The 12241-nt window shown below is 37.7% G+C and overlaps 1 protein-coding gene across 2 annotated transcripts in view; it reads right to left on the minus strand.

Moving 5' to 3' along the window:
- The window catches only part of COG6 (component of oligomeric golgi complex 6), a 55267-nt gene that overhangs the window by 21330 nt on the left and 21696 nt on the right, over positions 1–12241 (minus strand). For both annotated transcript variants that reach the window (XM_084226453.1, XM_084226454.1), the window contains exons 9-13: positions 10356–10484; positions 10157–10248; positions 5800–5864; positions 1916–2007; positions 90–207 (exon numbers count right to left, since the gene is read on the minus strand). In XM_084226453.1, the coding sequence (XP_084082579.1) occupies positions 90–207; positions 1916–2007; positions 5800–5864; positions 10157–10248; positions 10356–10484 (496 nt within the window). The remainder of the gene's footprint in view (positions 1–89; positions 208–1915; positions 2008–5799; positions 5865–10156; positions 10249–10355; positions 10485–12241) is intronic.

The following is a 12241-nucleotide window of genomic DNA, read 5'->3' on the forward strand; positions in this document are numbered from 1 at the left end:
AACCAGCTATTTACCTAGTAATCTTACCAGACAAAAGGGAAATGCAAGCATGTTTTGAAACATGAAAGCTGTACAATTTTGAAACAAACCTTGTCCATTAGTTTACTTGCATGAAGACTCAGGCTATTAAAGAATATTTTCTTGCTCAACAAATGCATTTCTTCAATTGTTGTCAACAGTGTGGCTGCACTGTTTCCTACAATACCACTGAAAAAAAAATTAAAATTATTTAACGAATCTAAAGGGGGAACAACATGATAGTCAGATATCATTTTAAAAAATATTATTTTCAAAGTTTAAAATTTATAACAAATAATTGCAGGGAACAATTCTCCATAATGGCTAAGAGATAAGCTGACTGTAAGAACAAGCATCATCAAGTATGTCATTAAGCAAATATTAAACACAGGCTATCAAACTTGCACAAACTTTTTTGTAGAGTACTAAAATTTACCAGATTTTTGCTTTCTTATGCAATTAATCTACTTCTGTTATCAAAACCAAATTATATAACAAAAAGGGTTAACAATATTCTATCATACTGCCTGTTAGGGACAGCATTACCTCTCTTATTTCTGCACTGAGATGCTGGGCATCCCCAAAACTGTAAGCATTCATGTCCTGCTATTCCAAGTGTTAAACTATCACACGTAGCAACAGACACCACATAACCCTTAAATGGCACTACAGGACTATGCTCCTCTCACAGATAAAGCCTCCCTCTGGCTATAGGAATTGCACTTTTAAGCCACAAACTGTCAGTGAAAATACATGGGGTCATAATAGGACTAAACCTCTATCTCAATTTTCAGATTGTAATCTTGTGTTTAATAGATCATTTCTCAAACTGCGATTTCCTTTCATTAGTAAGGTGCACCTTCCCTATGCAGAGGAAACTATTCAGCTAGTAGAAGGTACTTTGGCGGCCTTTAAACATTGTGCTGTTAACAAGACAGAAAACAACAGATAAGACTGCCTAAGACCTTCCATTTTAACATCACATTTACAATTGCACCAAGCTTTATAACCATGGGGAAACGCTAACTTTGGAAACAGAAAAGCAACACCAAAATGTTCCAGGATTTTTGGACAATAAAATTAAGACTAGGTCTTATATGTGTTCTACAAGAGTCCTGCCATCACAACTGAGGAATTTAAATAAGGTGGGAGCTGCTCAAGAACCACTTGTCCCAGTCTGCCCAACATCTGAAGTATTTTCAGACAGAGAAGCTCAACTAGTAATATTAATATTTCAAATTCTCAGCAGTTCAGTCCAGGGCCGTGGAGGAAGATTTTTCTCCTACTGCTCTTTCTAACCAACATGAACTACAGCATATGCCACAACATATAAATGATATATAAATTAGCAGCTCTGGCTTTTCTCCAGTTTCTGTATTCCTAGTGGCCTCTAAGAGGTTGGAAGGTGATCAGTGCATCTTCAACAGTGAGATAAGGGAGTGCATAATTAGGGAAAAGAAGTTATCAAAAAGTTATCAAAACACAACTATTTAAAACAAAACAAAACAAAACAACAAAAAACAAACACCCCCCCCCCCCCAAAAAAAAAAAACCAAAAACCTGAAGAAAATTTATTTAATAACATTTTCTCAAAGGGGACTTGACTTTGTCATATGAAATGTTGCAGAGAGTTTTTTTGTATCCTATTTGAATCTACACAGAACAATAAAGAAACAGTTATTGTTCCAAATTGATGCTGTATTCCAAAGCAATTTTGATATGAACTGAGCAATGGCAATGGGTAAATGGTTTCTGCTTGATATCACATATTCTTCTACTTGATGTTATAGTGCAGAGCAACAACTAAACAACAAAAGTACTCTTCCTAGCAGATTTGTTCTTACATATACAATTAGGGTAAAAAGGCATTTTTAACATATTTTGTAATTTTGCATACCTGATTGTATGGTGGTAGAACTTGAGCAAATTGGAAATCTTGTACAGTAAAACTGCTCCTGGCTCGGCAACAATCACCTGCTCAATTCTAACCTATAGCATGAACAAATACAAACATCCTTCAGGTCATAAATTCCGAAAGCCAGCCTTCTATGACTTTATATGTAATATATCTCTGATTTTTGAAAAATAAATTCAATCAGAAATAAATTTTAAAAGAGAATATCCAGTTAACTTTCATGTTTGGCTTGAACTGAAGTGCTTCTGGGCTGCTAAGCATCTGAGCAAAGGCATGCACTCTGAAAAAAAGAAAAACTACAAACCCAAAAACCCTTCCAAAAATCCTAGAGTCCCTACACACTTCTGCTTTATTGGAAATTTAAAAATACTGAGATCATTTTATGCATTAATACCAGTACATACTGGAGTTTTCCCCAGCACTGAATAGCAAGAACAGCTCCAATGCTGCAGAATCACTAAACTACAGCAGTAGAATTCTAGCATCATGCAGAAATTCAGAACACCAAAATATTAGGTATTTTGCCTAAGAAACAAATTTCACCTGGATGAATAAATTCTTCCCTGAAAGTAGAGCATATATGTCTCCTACCAGTATCTAGTTAGAAATATTTATAACTAATAACCAGCTATGCTGATTGCTTATCTCAACCAGGAGATACTGGCTACACAACAAAATGGTGCTGAGTGTCTTTACAGTTGGACAGCTGATGTCTTGTCTCCTACACACAGTCTCAACCCACTCATAAAAAGCTGCCCCAGGGTCAATCTTTGTGCACTTATGAAGCAGAATAGACAGTGACTTATCCCTGCACTGCTCTCCCACATGCCTGAGTGTGAAAGGGCTACACACAAATCAGCAGCCACCAACCACTCGCCCAAGTTATTTGCTGTTTAAAGGAACATGATGTGCTGCAGTCCCTTCTTCTCAGAGCCAGCAGCAGGGAGAAGCAACCAAAATTATGTTCTCTCAATCCTTTCAGTTTGGATCTAATTCACAGCCCAACAGCAAATAATACTTTTTAACTCTTATTCGCAATTCTTAATGCACGAAATTTATTTCAACACAAAAGTGAACTTTGCTCTTCAATGCGTTTGTATATACAAAAGTCTGTATACAAATATATGTCTCCAGGGTTACCTAAAAGGTCCTGTGGGCATGAATACTGAGTATATTCTAGTTGTACCGCAAAAGAGAATACGGCAGGCAGGGGAAAAAGAGGGAAAACAGTACAGTAACAAAAAAACAAGGGAATAAATGAAAGTAAATAAAATAATTAAAAAGTGAACAAGAGAACAAGCAGAAGGACAGGGGAAAAATAAGATTTTAGGGTCACAAGAGATCAATAAAAATTAAAAATAAAAGTGGGAAAAGAAGAACTGCTGCTTCCCATACAGAAGTCTTCACTGCATTAGAGAGCCAAAATTTGGAAGCGATACAACCTAACCTGTTTGGGAAAGCTCTGGACTTAGAGCTCTTGCTATTTTTCAGTCCTGTACATCCTACTGTTAGCTGACCATAAAAGACTACCTGCAGTCCACATAGGGCATCAAAGACATTTTGCTTTGAACGCATCTTAAATGTTATGGAAAAGATGAAGAGTTTAATTTAAATGTTTTTTAGGATTCTCCTACCTCCATCTGGAATGAGAGGCCTGTGCTAGGATCTACCACTAGGGAGTATTCAAGAGTCACTTAAGTGCCTAAAACACAAACCAACTATCAGTAAGAAATGTGGGCAATTTAGACTGCATGTAAGCACAACTGTTCTACAATGTATTGTAGAAAAGACTCCTCCATACTGAATCAGTTACTGTTGTTCCTCTGAAAATAGTGGCTTGTAATTATCTAATTATGCATTGTATCAAGGCTCTTCTGCTTGGGGGCTTCTCAGAGGGGACTTTTTCTACCTTTTTTTTTCTTTCCCCTCAGGAAACAGTAAGTGTTTCGTACTTTTAACTGGAAAGTCCAGACTGTCAGTGAATTAACGTAAATTACATTCTATTAAACTACAGAATACAATGGGAAGCCTTTAATTGTTCTTTTAAGATTTTTTTTTTTTTTTTACTAGCACAGTAACTAACTAACAACAATATTGCAGGGGATTATTTCTAGAGACAATAGCAGCACATAAGTGTAAAGAGTTGGGCAATTGAAATTAAAGTTACCATGTACTTATCTATAAAAATCACAAGCACTCAGATCAAGACCAAAACTTCCTCTGACTTACACAGGAGTTTGATTTCCTTCCTTATCACTTCGCTGGAATGCACAGAAAAAATACTGAACTCAAACATCAGCACTCAGTATTAACAGAACTGATTCAAGAGTACAGAAAGTTTGGAAATATCTTCCAAAAAAAACAAAGCTGTGGTGATTGTGCATCTATTAGGACAGGTGTCTTCCAAGAGATCAAAAATGAAAAGGTTGTGAAGGATGATCATAATTCTGTGGCAACAGGCACAAAACTGAAATACAAGAGATTCTGTCTGAACATCTGAGAAGACTTTTTTTTATGGTGCAGGCTGGTGGCTGAGCCCTGGCATATGTTGCCCAGCAAGGCTGTGGAGCTCCATCCTTGGAAGTATTTAAAAGTCACTGGGACACAGTCCTGGGCAACCAGCTCTAGGTGGTCCAGCCTGAGCTGGGAGTTTGGACCAAGTTACCTCCAGATGCCCCTTCTAATCTCAATTCTTCTGTAATTCTGTGACTTTCTAAATGGCCCCTTTTTGAATTTTATCTCTCTCCAGACCTTATCTTCTTCTTATCACAAACTTATGTGTCATACCTAAAAACTAGCTGTTCGCATTTGAGACTGAGTATTTGTCAACTGGATACGGTTGTTATAGCTACAAAATCCTAAGAGAAATTTATTATAATCATATTTAGGCACAGTTGATTTTGCTTTAAAACCACCTGGATTTATACACTGCACAGTCAGGCAATAATTGGTATCAGCTTCATCACCTTGATTACTTCAGTGCTTATGTGAAGCACATACTATAGACAAGTCAGTCAATCATTTGATGGATCATCATTAATGATTTCTATCACATGTGTCCCCTAAACTTACTAAGGCTGTAGTTTGAATAAAAGACAAGTATAGAAAGATGTGACAAATACAAAAAACTGAGGTAGCATAAAGATGATAATTAGGAAACAATTTTTCATGGTGTCTTTAAAATACAAGAGCAGGACTTATCAAAACAAACCCAAAAACCCAAAACACCAAAACAAAAAAAAAGCCCACAAACCACAAAAGGAACTGGCTTTTCACACTAGAGCTGAAACGTTCACTTCTCTCATGAAGGATATGTTGTGAATATCAACAGTTTATATCAATTTGACAGGTTCATGCAAGAAAACATCTATTGAAATCTATTATATACAAAGTTATGGCTCAGTAAGTCCTTAGCATATTCACAAACAGGCAAGGAAACTATCCTACAGAAGTATGACAGAACTGCACAACCCATGCACTCTTCCCTAAGTATAATGGTCACTATGAAAAACAGGTTAGTAAATTACATTGATTTTTCGTTTGACTACTACCACCACTACAGCTACTCCCATACACTGAGCACAAAGGTGTAATTTTATACATCAGCATTCCTCAACATAGGAAAAGTAAACCAAAATCAAGACTCAAATTTAGCATTTTAGTATCCCTCATTATATGACTATTATAAACCAGACGTCTATGAACAAAGGAAACTTTAATTTGAGAAAAAATCCTTCAGAAGTCAACAATCCAATTCTTAACCAAGGGCAATGAAAATACACTGAAGAGATGGGAGCACAAGTTCTGAAAAAACATGACAAAACAGCTTTTGTATTTAGAGTGCTAAGGAAAACAAAATACTTCACCTTCAGAGGCCTGCAGACACCTTCTGTGATGTGCCCAACTACTTCTTGAATATTTTCTTCCACACCTATAGTTAATGCAAACACATGCTAAGATTATGCAAATGTAATTCTCTTTTCTTCCAGACTATAAAACAAATAAACAAATGTAGGAGGTACTCCTCCATAAAAAGCATTATGAACTGTGTGTTCTTTTCTCCACACGATTAGCTCACACCTCCACTGTACCTCCAATCTAACCATTAAGAAATAGCTGCATGGCAAAACAGTCCTGGAGTCATTACCTTTCGCTATGCGATTGCTTCCTAGGGCAACACAGTGCGTGGGAATCTGAGGTAGAAGCAGCAAGGGGAAGAATAAATGATTTAGCAAGAAGCTATCTCAGTAAGGCTCAATATTAGCACTTCATGAAATTAAACTAGAAAAACACCCAAAAAACAACCAGGCTGGTGAGACACCCGAGGAGCAGCAGTACAGCCCATTTGAAAGGCCTGACTGGCAAACACACGTGTCTGTCAGCGCTGCTTACTGACGAGCTCGTGGCGCTGTTACTAATGAAGTGACATGTGCACCTCCACACTACTGCGGGCTGCAGCGCTGGCAAACGCTTCCTCCCCAGCAGCAATTGAAACTCATCTTCCACAAAACGATGTACAAAGGAGAATATTGCCCTATCTTATCATGAAACACAAATGAATTGTTGCATGGCAACCAGTGCTGTCATAAATCAATCAAACTGAAAGCAACAGATCTTCAAGCTCTCACTTCAGTAACAACTCAGAACAGATTTACGGAGAAAGCAATACTTTAATTCTAATTTAAAACTTGTCAACAGGAGTTCATCTTCAGATGGGACCCATGCAATGAAAGTAAACAAACTGACTGTGACATGTGACTGAAATCAGGTGACCCGAAGCTATATTTTGCTTATTTCAGACTGAGACAGATTACTTCAGAGAGTAAAAATAATGAAAGATCAGAGATCTGTGCCAATGCCTCTTTACACCAAGCTACATGAGAAGCCATATAAGCAGTAACAACTGAATTCAGTGTGGTGGCTGTAAGAATTTCAACATACTGAATCGGTAAGGTAATAAAAATACACTTATATACTTGAGTATTGATATCAAGGAAAAAAGTCAGATTGCAAACCACAGCATGCATGCTCTTTTACGTAATGACTAGCTACCAGACAGACCTTAGCAAATTACACATTTTTTAGTAGGAACAGTCACACTTGTACTGCTCATCAATGTAACAAGTACCTAGCACATATTTGCAATAGTGTATCTAGACCAGATTGACTTAAAAACAAGTTGTTTGGTATGAAAATTTTAGCTCAAAAAATATACAAGCTTGAACACCAAAAGACATGGAATAAAAATTTTGAGATACCACATGCTTGTGCCTTCGCATGTATTTTCATGTCCAATTAGAATATCTGCATTCCAAAAGCAGTGAAATCTTCCAGCAGAATGGGTTATATAAGTGGTGCAAGTTTGACATAAAAGAAATACAGAATAAACAATTCTCAAAGGTCCAAAATAACTTTTAGAATAAAGCTCATAACTGAAGATACGCTTCCAACTCCTTGCTACACCATATATAATTTTTCTCTGACTATCCTTCTATAAAAGGAGAGATCTTTTTTGGACTTTGTTTAGCTTCTGTTCTCCATCTGGGTTCCTGTAACTCCACAAAAAATGGGTTTCTACTGTATCTCTTAAAATGCCTGCAATTCTCAATTCCTTTCAAGTAGAAGATTTCTTTACGACTGGGAGGCTCCTGCTAGCTACAGAATACCTAAACTCTGAAGAGGAAAACCAGGTGCTTTATGCTTGTCCAGGAAAAGAGTTAAACTTTTCTGAATGTGTTTTCAGCACTTAAAATTTTAATAGCATTTTTTTGCCAGATTAATCAGAAACAGTTAATTTTTGCAAGCTTAACATTTTAAGACTTTTTAAAAAGCATCCTTGCACACTCTGCTTATGAACTACATAGTTTGGTCACTTTAAAGTAAAAACTGGGATGGAAATGTTTCTCAAAAAAAAAACGTGCCACACATAAAATTTTTCATCCAGTGGGACGAAATCCACCAACAGGTATACAAGTGGCTTTTTTTTTTGGCTGTTTTTTGAGAAGGGAAATTTTTGTATAGCTGTGATTTACCCCACTCTCCATAGTCCTGAAAGTACATAGAGCTTATGGGAGAATTTAAACAGAAATCTGAACTCAGTACAAACACACCTGAAGGAAAATAATAATAGTGCAAAAAACTACTCAAGCTGAAATTGAAGTTAAAACATCTGGCTGACCTAACTTCAGACAGCTAGGTGTGTGTTTTATCTATGGCAGTTGCTTGGGCTCCCTCTATAGGGGAACAGAAAAAAAATCCCAGTTTGTGATGAAAGTCTCAGAAATGCTTACATTAGATCTCAAGTTTTGTTACGAAGCACTGCACTCTGAAGATGCAAATCTCTGTCCTTATCTCCAACTGCAAATAACCAAGATGTCCACTTGTGGGTAATGGGTACATGAAATTAACTCAATTTTTACTCTAGCCTGCACAGCCAGACACCTAAAGACTGCACAACAGCACAGAAAATTCAGCTTGAGTTTTTCAGTACTAGAGATGCTGTCCTAACCACCAACTCAGGACCTGAATTTATAAAGAATATATAACCTCAGGGTACTTTGGGGTTGCACTGCCCATAACTGTTTCTTGTTAAATTCAATGGTATCCTATTAAGTACTGCTTTCTCTTATGGACCTTATCACATCACTATCCTTGTCATCAAAAAATTTCCCCCAAGACACAGAGGAATAGTTACAGACAGCACCTCCCAAGCTCCCAGTTTGTTGCTCCCAGTATGAAAGGAATAATTCCTCCATACATTTCTTGAAAACTGTGCAACAGTAATAGTAGACCGGTTCCTGGAGAGCTTTGGAAAACATATTTTTCCTTCAGACTGAAATGCTGAATCTGTTGTTTATACCAGTCTTTCCAGAAAAAGGTTTTGTCCTGGTGATTTTTTGTTGAAAATCTCTCCCCCAAATATTTATATTCTCCATATTATCAAGTATCTTGCTCTGTGGCTGAAATGCTCTAAATATATCCCATTCCATGGTCATATCACCTCAGCCCAACATCCTGTCAGGAGGCCAAAGAACTTCATAGTTAAGCAAAGCACTACACAAATAAGTGGGAGAATTTCAGAACAAAGCACAGCAACAGAAGTCCAGCCCACAGCAGAACCAGACACATTTACATGCTCCATGGAAATGGAGCTTGTCCTGAAGGCTCTCCAGTTACAGCAGAAGCATTGGTCAGTCATCTACAAAGAACTGCCAAGTCTTTTTCTCTACCATAAAACCATCATAAGGCCTGCTTTCCTGTCTCCCTGAAATACTGTCAGCAAACAGTATTCAATTCACTTTCACAGTACACTGTAACTGTACTTAAAAAACAGCATTCCTCCAGTTTGACTTACAACAGTTCCTAAACAGCCTCCTTTTCTCACATACCATTAATTAGGAAAGGCAATTAATATGTACAGCAGTAAGGCAAATCAGAATACATATTCACTTTAAAGCCCAGAGTGGGATTGAGACATACAATCTGAAGAGCTCACCAGATACTGATCACATCTAAGTTCTCTGTTACAATTGAGTACACATGCTTAATTTATAAAAAAAATATCTTTCTCTGAAACTGTGGCAGCAAATCATACTAAAGCTTCTACAGGATAAAAGTCTTTAAAGTATAGGTTCAATCTACTGAAAACAAAGCAAAGGGGCTGAAGACTAATCATGAGAATCTGCAGTTCTGAACTGAAGCAGAGTTTTGATATTAAAAAGCTTCACCTATTTGTAGTGGCCTATGTCAACCTCCATAAATCTGGAATGATGTTATATGACAGATGAAAACTCCATTTTCCTTGTAGAACAAAGAGACTTACAGAAACAAGGAATTATATTTTTAAAAAATAAAAACTAAACAAAAGAGCAAAGGCATAATGAAAATCCTCAACATAACATGTAATTTTTTCAAAGAGACATGTATTCATATAAATTACAAACAATTTCTGAACTCTCAACTACACCCTAAAATGTCCCTTTGTAAATTTGATGTAAATCTATTATAAGTACAGTAAAATAAAATTAGTGCATTTTGAAATACTCTTCTTTTGTTACAGGCCTTCTTTTAGTAGAATGCAACCACCAGCTGTTCTAAGATTATTTTTAGGAAAATTTAAACTCAGACTTGTAACTGAAGCCCAGCCTAAGAAATTAATCACACTTTCTTATTTGTCACAGACTCACTATCACTCCACAATTTATGTTTTAAAACCAGTACTACCTTGAATAGTCACAAGCTTTAACATAGCTTCTAAGTGTTCTTTTTCAGAAGCTGTAGCTTGATGCAACCAGGCCAGCATGTCTCCTACATACCTACACAAAGACAGAAATGTCTGTGTAAATTAGTGGTTTATGGTCTCAGGAATTCAAAATGCCAACAAAATAAGGATTATTTCATTACATTCTTGTTAGTACTGTACCTCAGAGGATCATGAGAGTGCATTTCAATAGGGCGGGGAGTACCTCCTACACCTCCCCTAGTAAGAGCATCTATAAAGCCACGGACCACAGCACTCCTTCTAGCTGTCCCAAACTCATCCAATGTGTATCTGTTATTGAAACATGAAAACAGGTTAAAAAAACCCAGTCAGCCTTATCACAGATGATTAGTTCAGCCTCACGGCTAATACAAGTAAACATTTTTATAGTTCTAGAAATCTTTCATCAATGCTTCTACTATAAAGCATTCAAAACCATCTGATGATGTCAGAATTCCTATCATCTTGCTCTGTCTATGGTACATCTGACAAACACGTGAAAAGAAGACAAATTTTATGTTGCCACCTGCCCGTCTGCTCTAGAGCAAATGCGTAGGATGAGATAAGACTTCTGATATTGCAGACAGGTGCTGCAACAGTCTTATACATATACACACATATATATATATATACACACACACACATATACACTGTCCTTTTCTTCTTTCTTGGTTGGATAGCTCTTACTTTCCAGGCTAAATTAATTACCAATCAGATTATTATTTGTGGGGTTTTTCTACTGAATTTGAACAGTTTTGCTAGTGTGCCTCCTCTGATACCACTGCAAAATAGACTGAAAGAAGTACTTGGCTTTGTGTTTCCTACACAGGAGCATTGGCAGAGCCTGTAGTCTTGCTAGGATCAGGTTAATATTACTGAAGAAAGAAAAGGGAGTGAGAGAAGAAAATTAAGTGACTGCTTCTGGGGGGCATCAGGCACTGCACTGCCAGCCAGGAAAGGGAGGGGATTGTCCCACTGCTCTGCAGTGGGGCTGCCTCACCTCAAGTATCGGGGGCCGTTTTGGGTGCCACAATATAAAGAAGACATTAAGATGTTAGAGAGTGTTCAAAAGAGAACCACGAGGATGGTGAAGGGCCTTGAGGGGAAGCTGCATGAAGAGTGGCTGAGGTCACTTGGTGTGTTCAGCCTGGAGGAGACTGAGGGGAGATCTCACTGCAGTTACAACTTCCTCATGAGGGGAAAAGAAGAGGCAGGGACTGATCTCTTCTCTGTGGTGACCAGTGACAGGACCCGAGGCAATGGCCTGAAGTTGTCTCAGGAGAGGTTTTGGATGGATGCTAAAGAAAAAGTTCTTCACCCAGAGTGTGGCTGGGCACTGGAAGACGTTCCCCAGCAGAAATGATCACAGCATCAAGCCTGACAGAGTTCAGGAAGTGTTTGGACAAGGCTCTGAGGTACGCAGTGTCACTCCTGCTTTGCAGAGCCAGGAGCTGGACTTCATGACACTTGTCGGTCTCTTCCAACTCAGCATACTACATGATTTTTTTTGTCTCCTCAGAACAGATATTAAAGAGAACTCTTCCTTGACCCTCCCATTCCTTTACCCCCCAGAATTAAATACATGAAAACTCAGCTTTTCAGTTTTTGTACACATAAGCATCTTTGACAGGTGTGGGACTCCTGTTTGCATATGGTCCAGCTGACTGACAGAAGCAGCAATTAACTGCACTGCAACACAAGGCTTATTCCTTCTAGGCTACCACATGACTAGTAGGAACAGACTTATATTCATTTGATAGTTGTTCACTGATTTCAATCAAAGCAATCTTAGCTGGATATTTAATGGATGAACAATTACAGCCCAGAATGTATTATCTCAAATGGCCTGCTGGTGGTAGAGGAGGTGCCAATAACTTACACATGGCTCATTTCTGGAGCAGGCTACCTTTCTGTTGGCATTAAGGCATCAAAGCAAGTGAAAGATGGGAAATGAACGCTGGTAACATCCTAGTTATATTTACAAGCCAGCGAACGCTTCTATTTTTTCAAACCAATTTAAGCATTTTGAACAACACACAAACTATAAA

Source organism: Fringilla coelebs (genome assembly GCF_963513975.1).
Source record: "Fringilla coelebs genome assembly, chromosome: 2".
Lineage (NCBI taxonomy): Eukaryota > Metazoa > Chordata > Aves > Passeriformes > Fringillidae > Fringilla > Fringilla coelebs.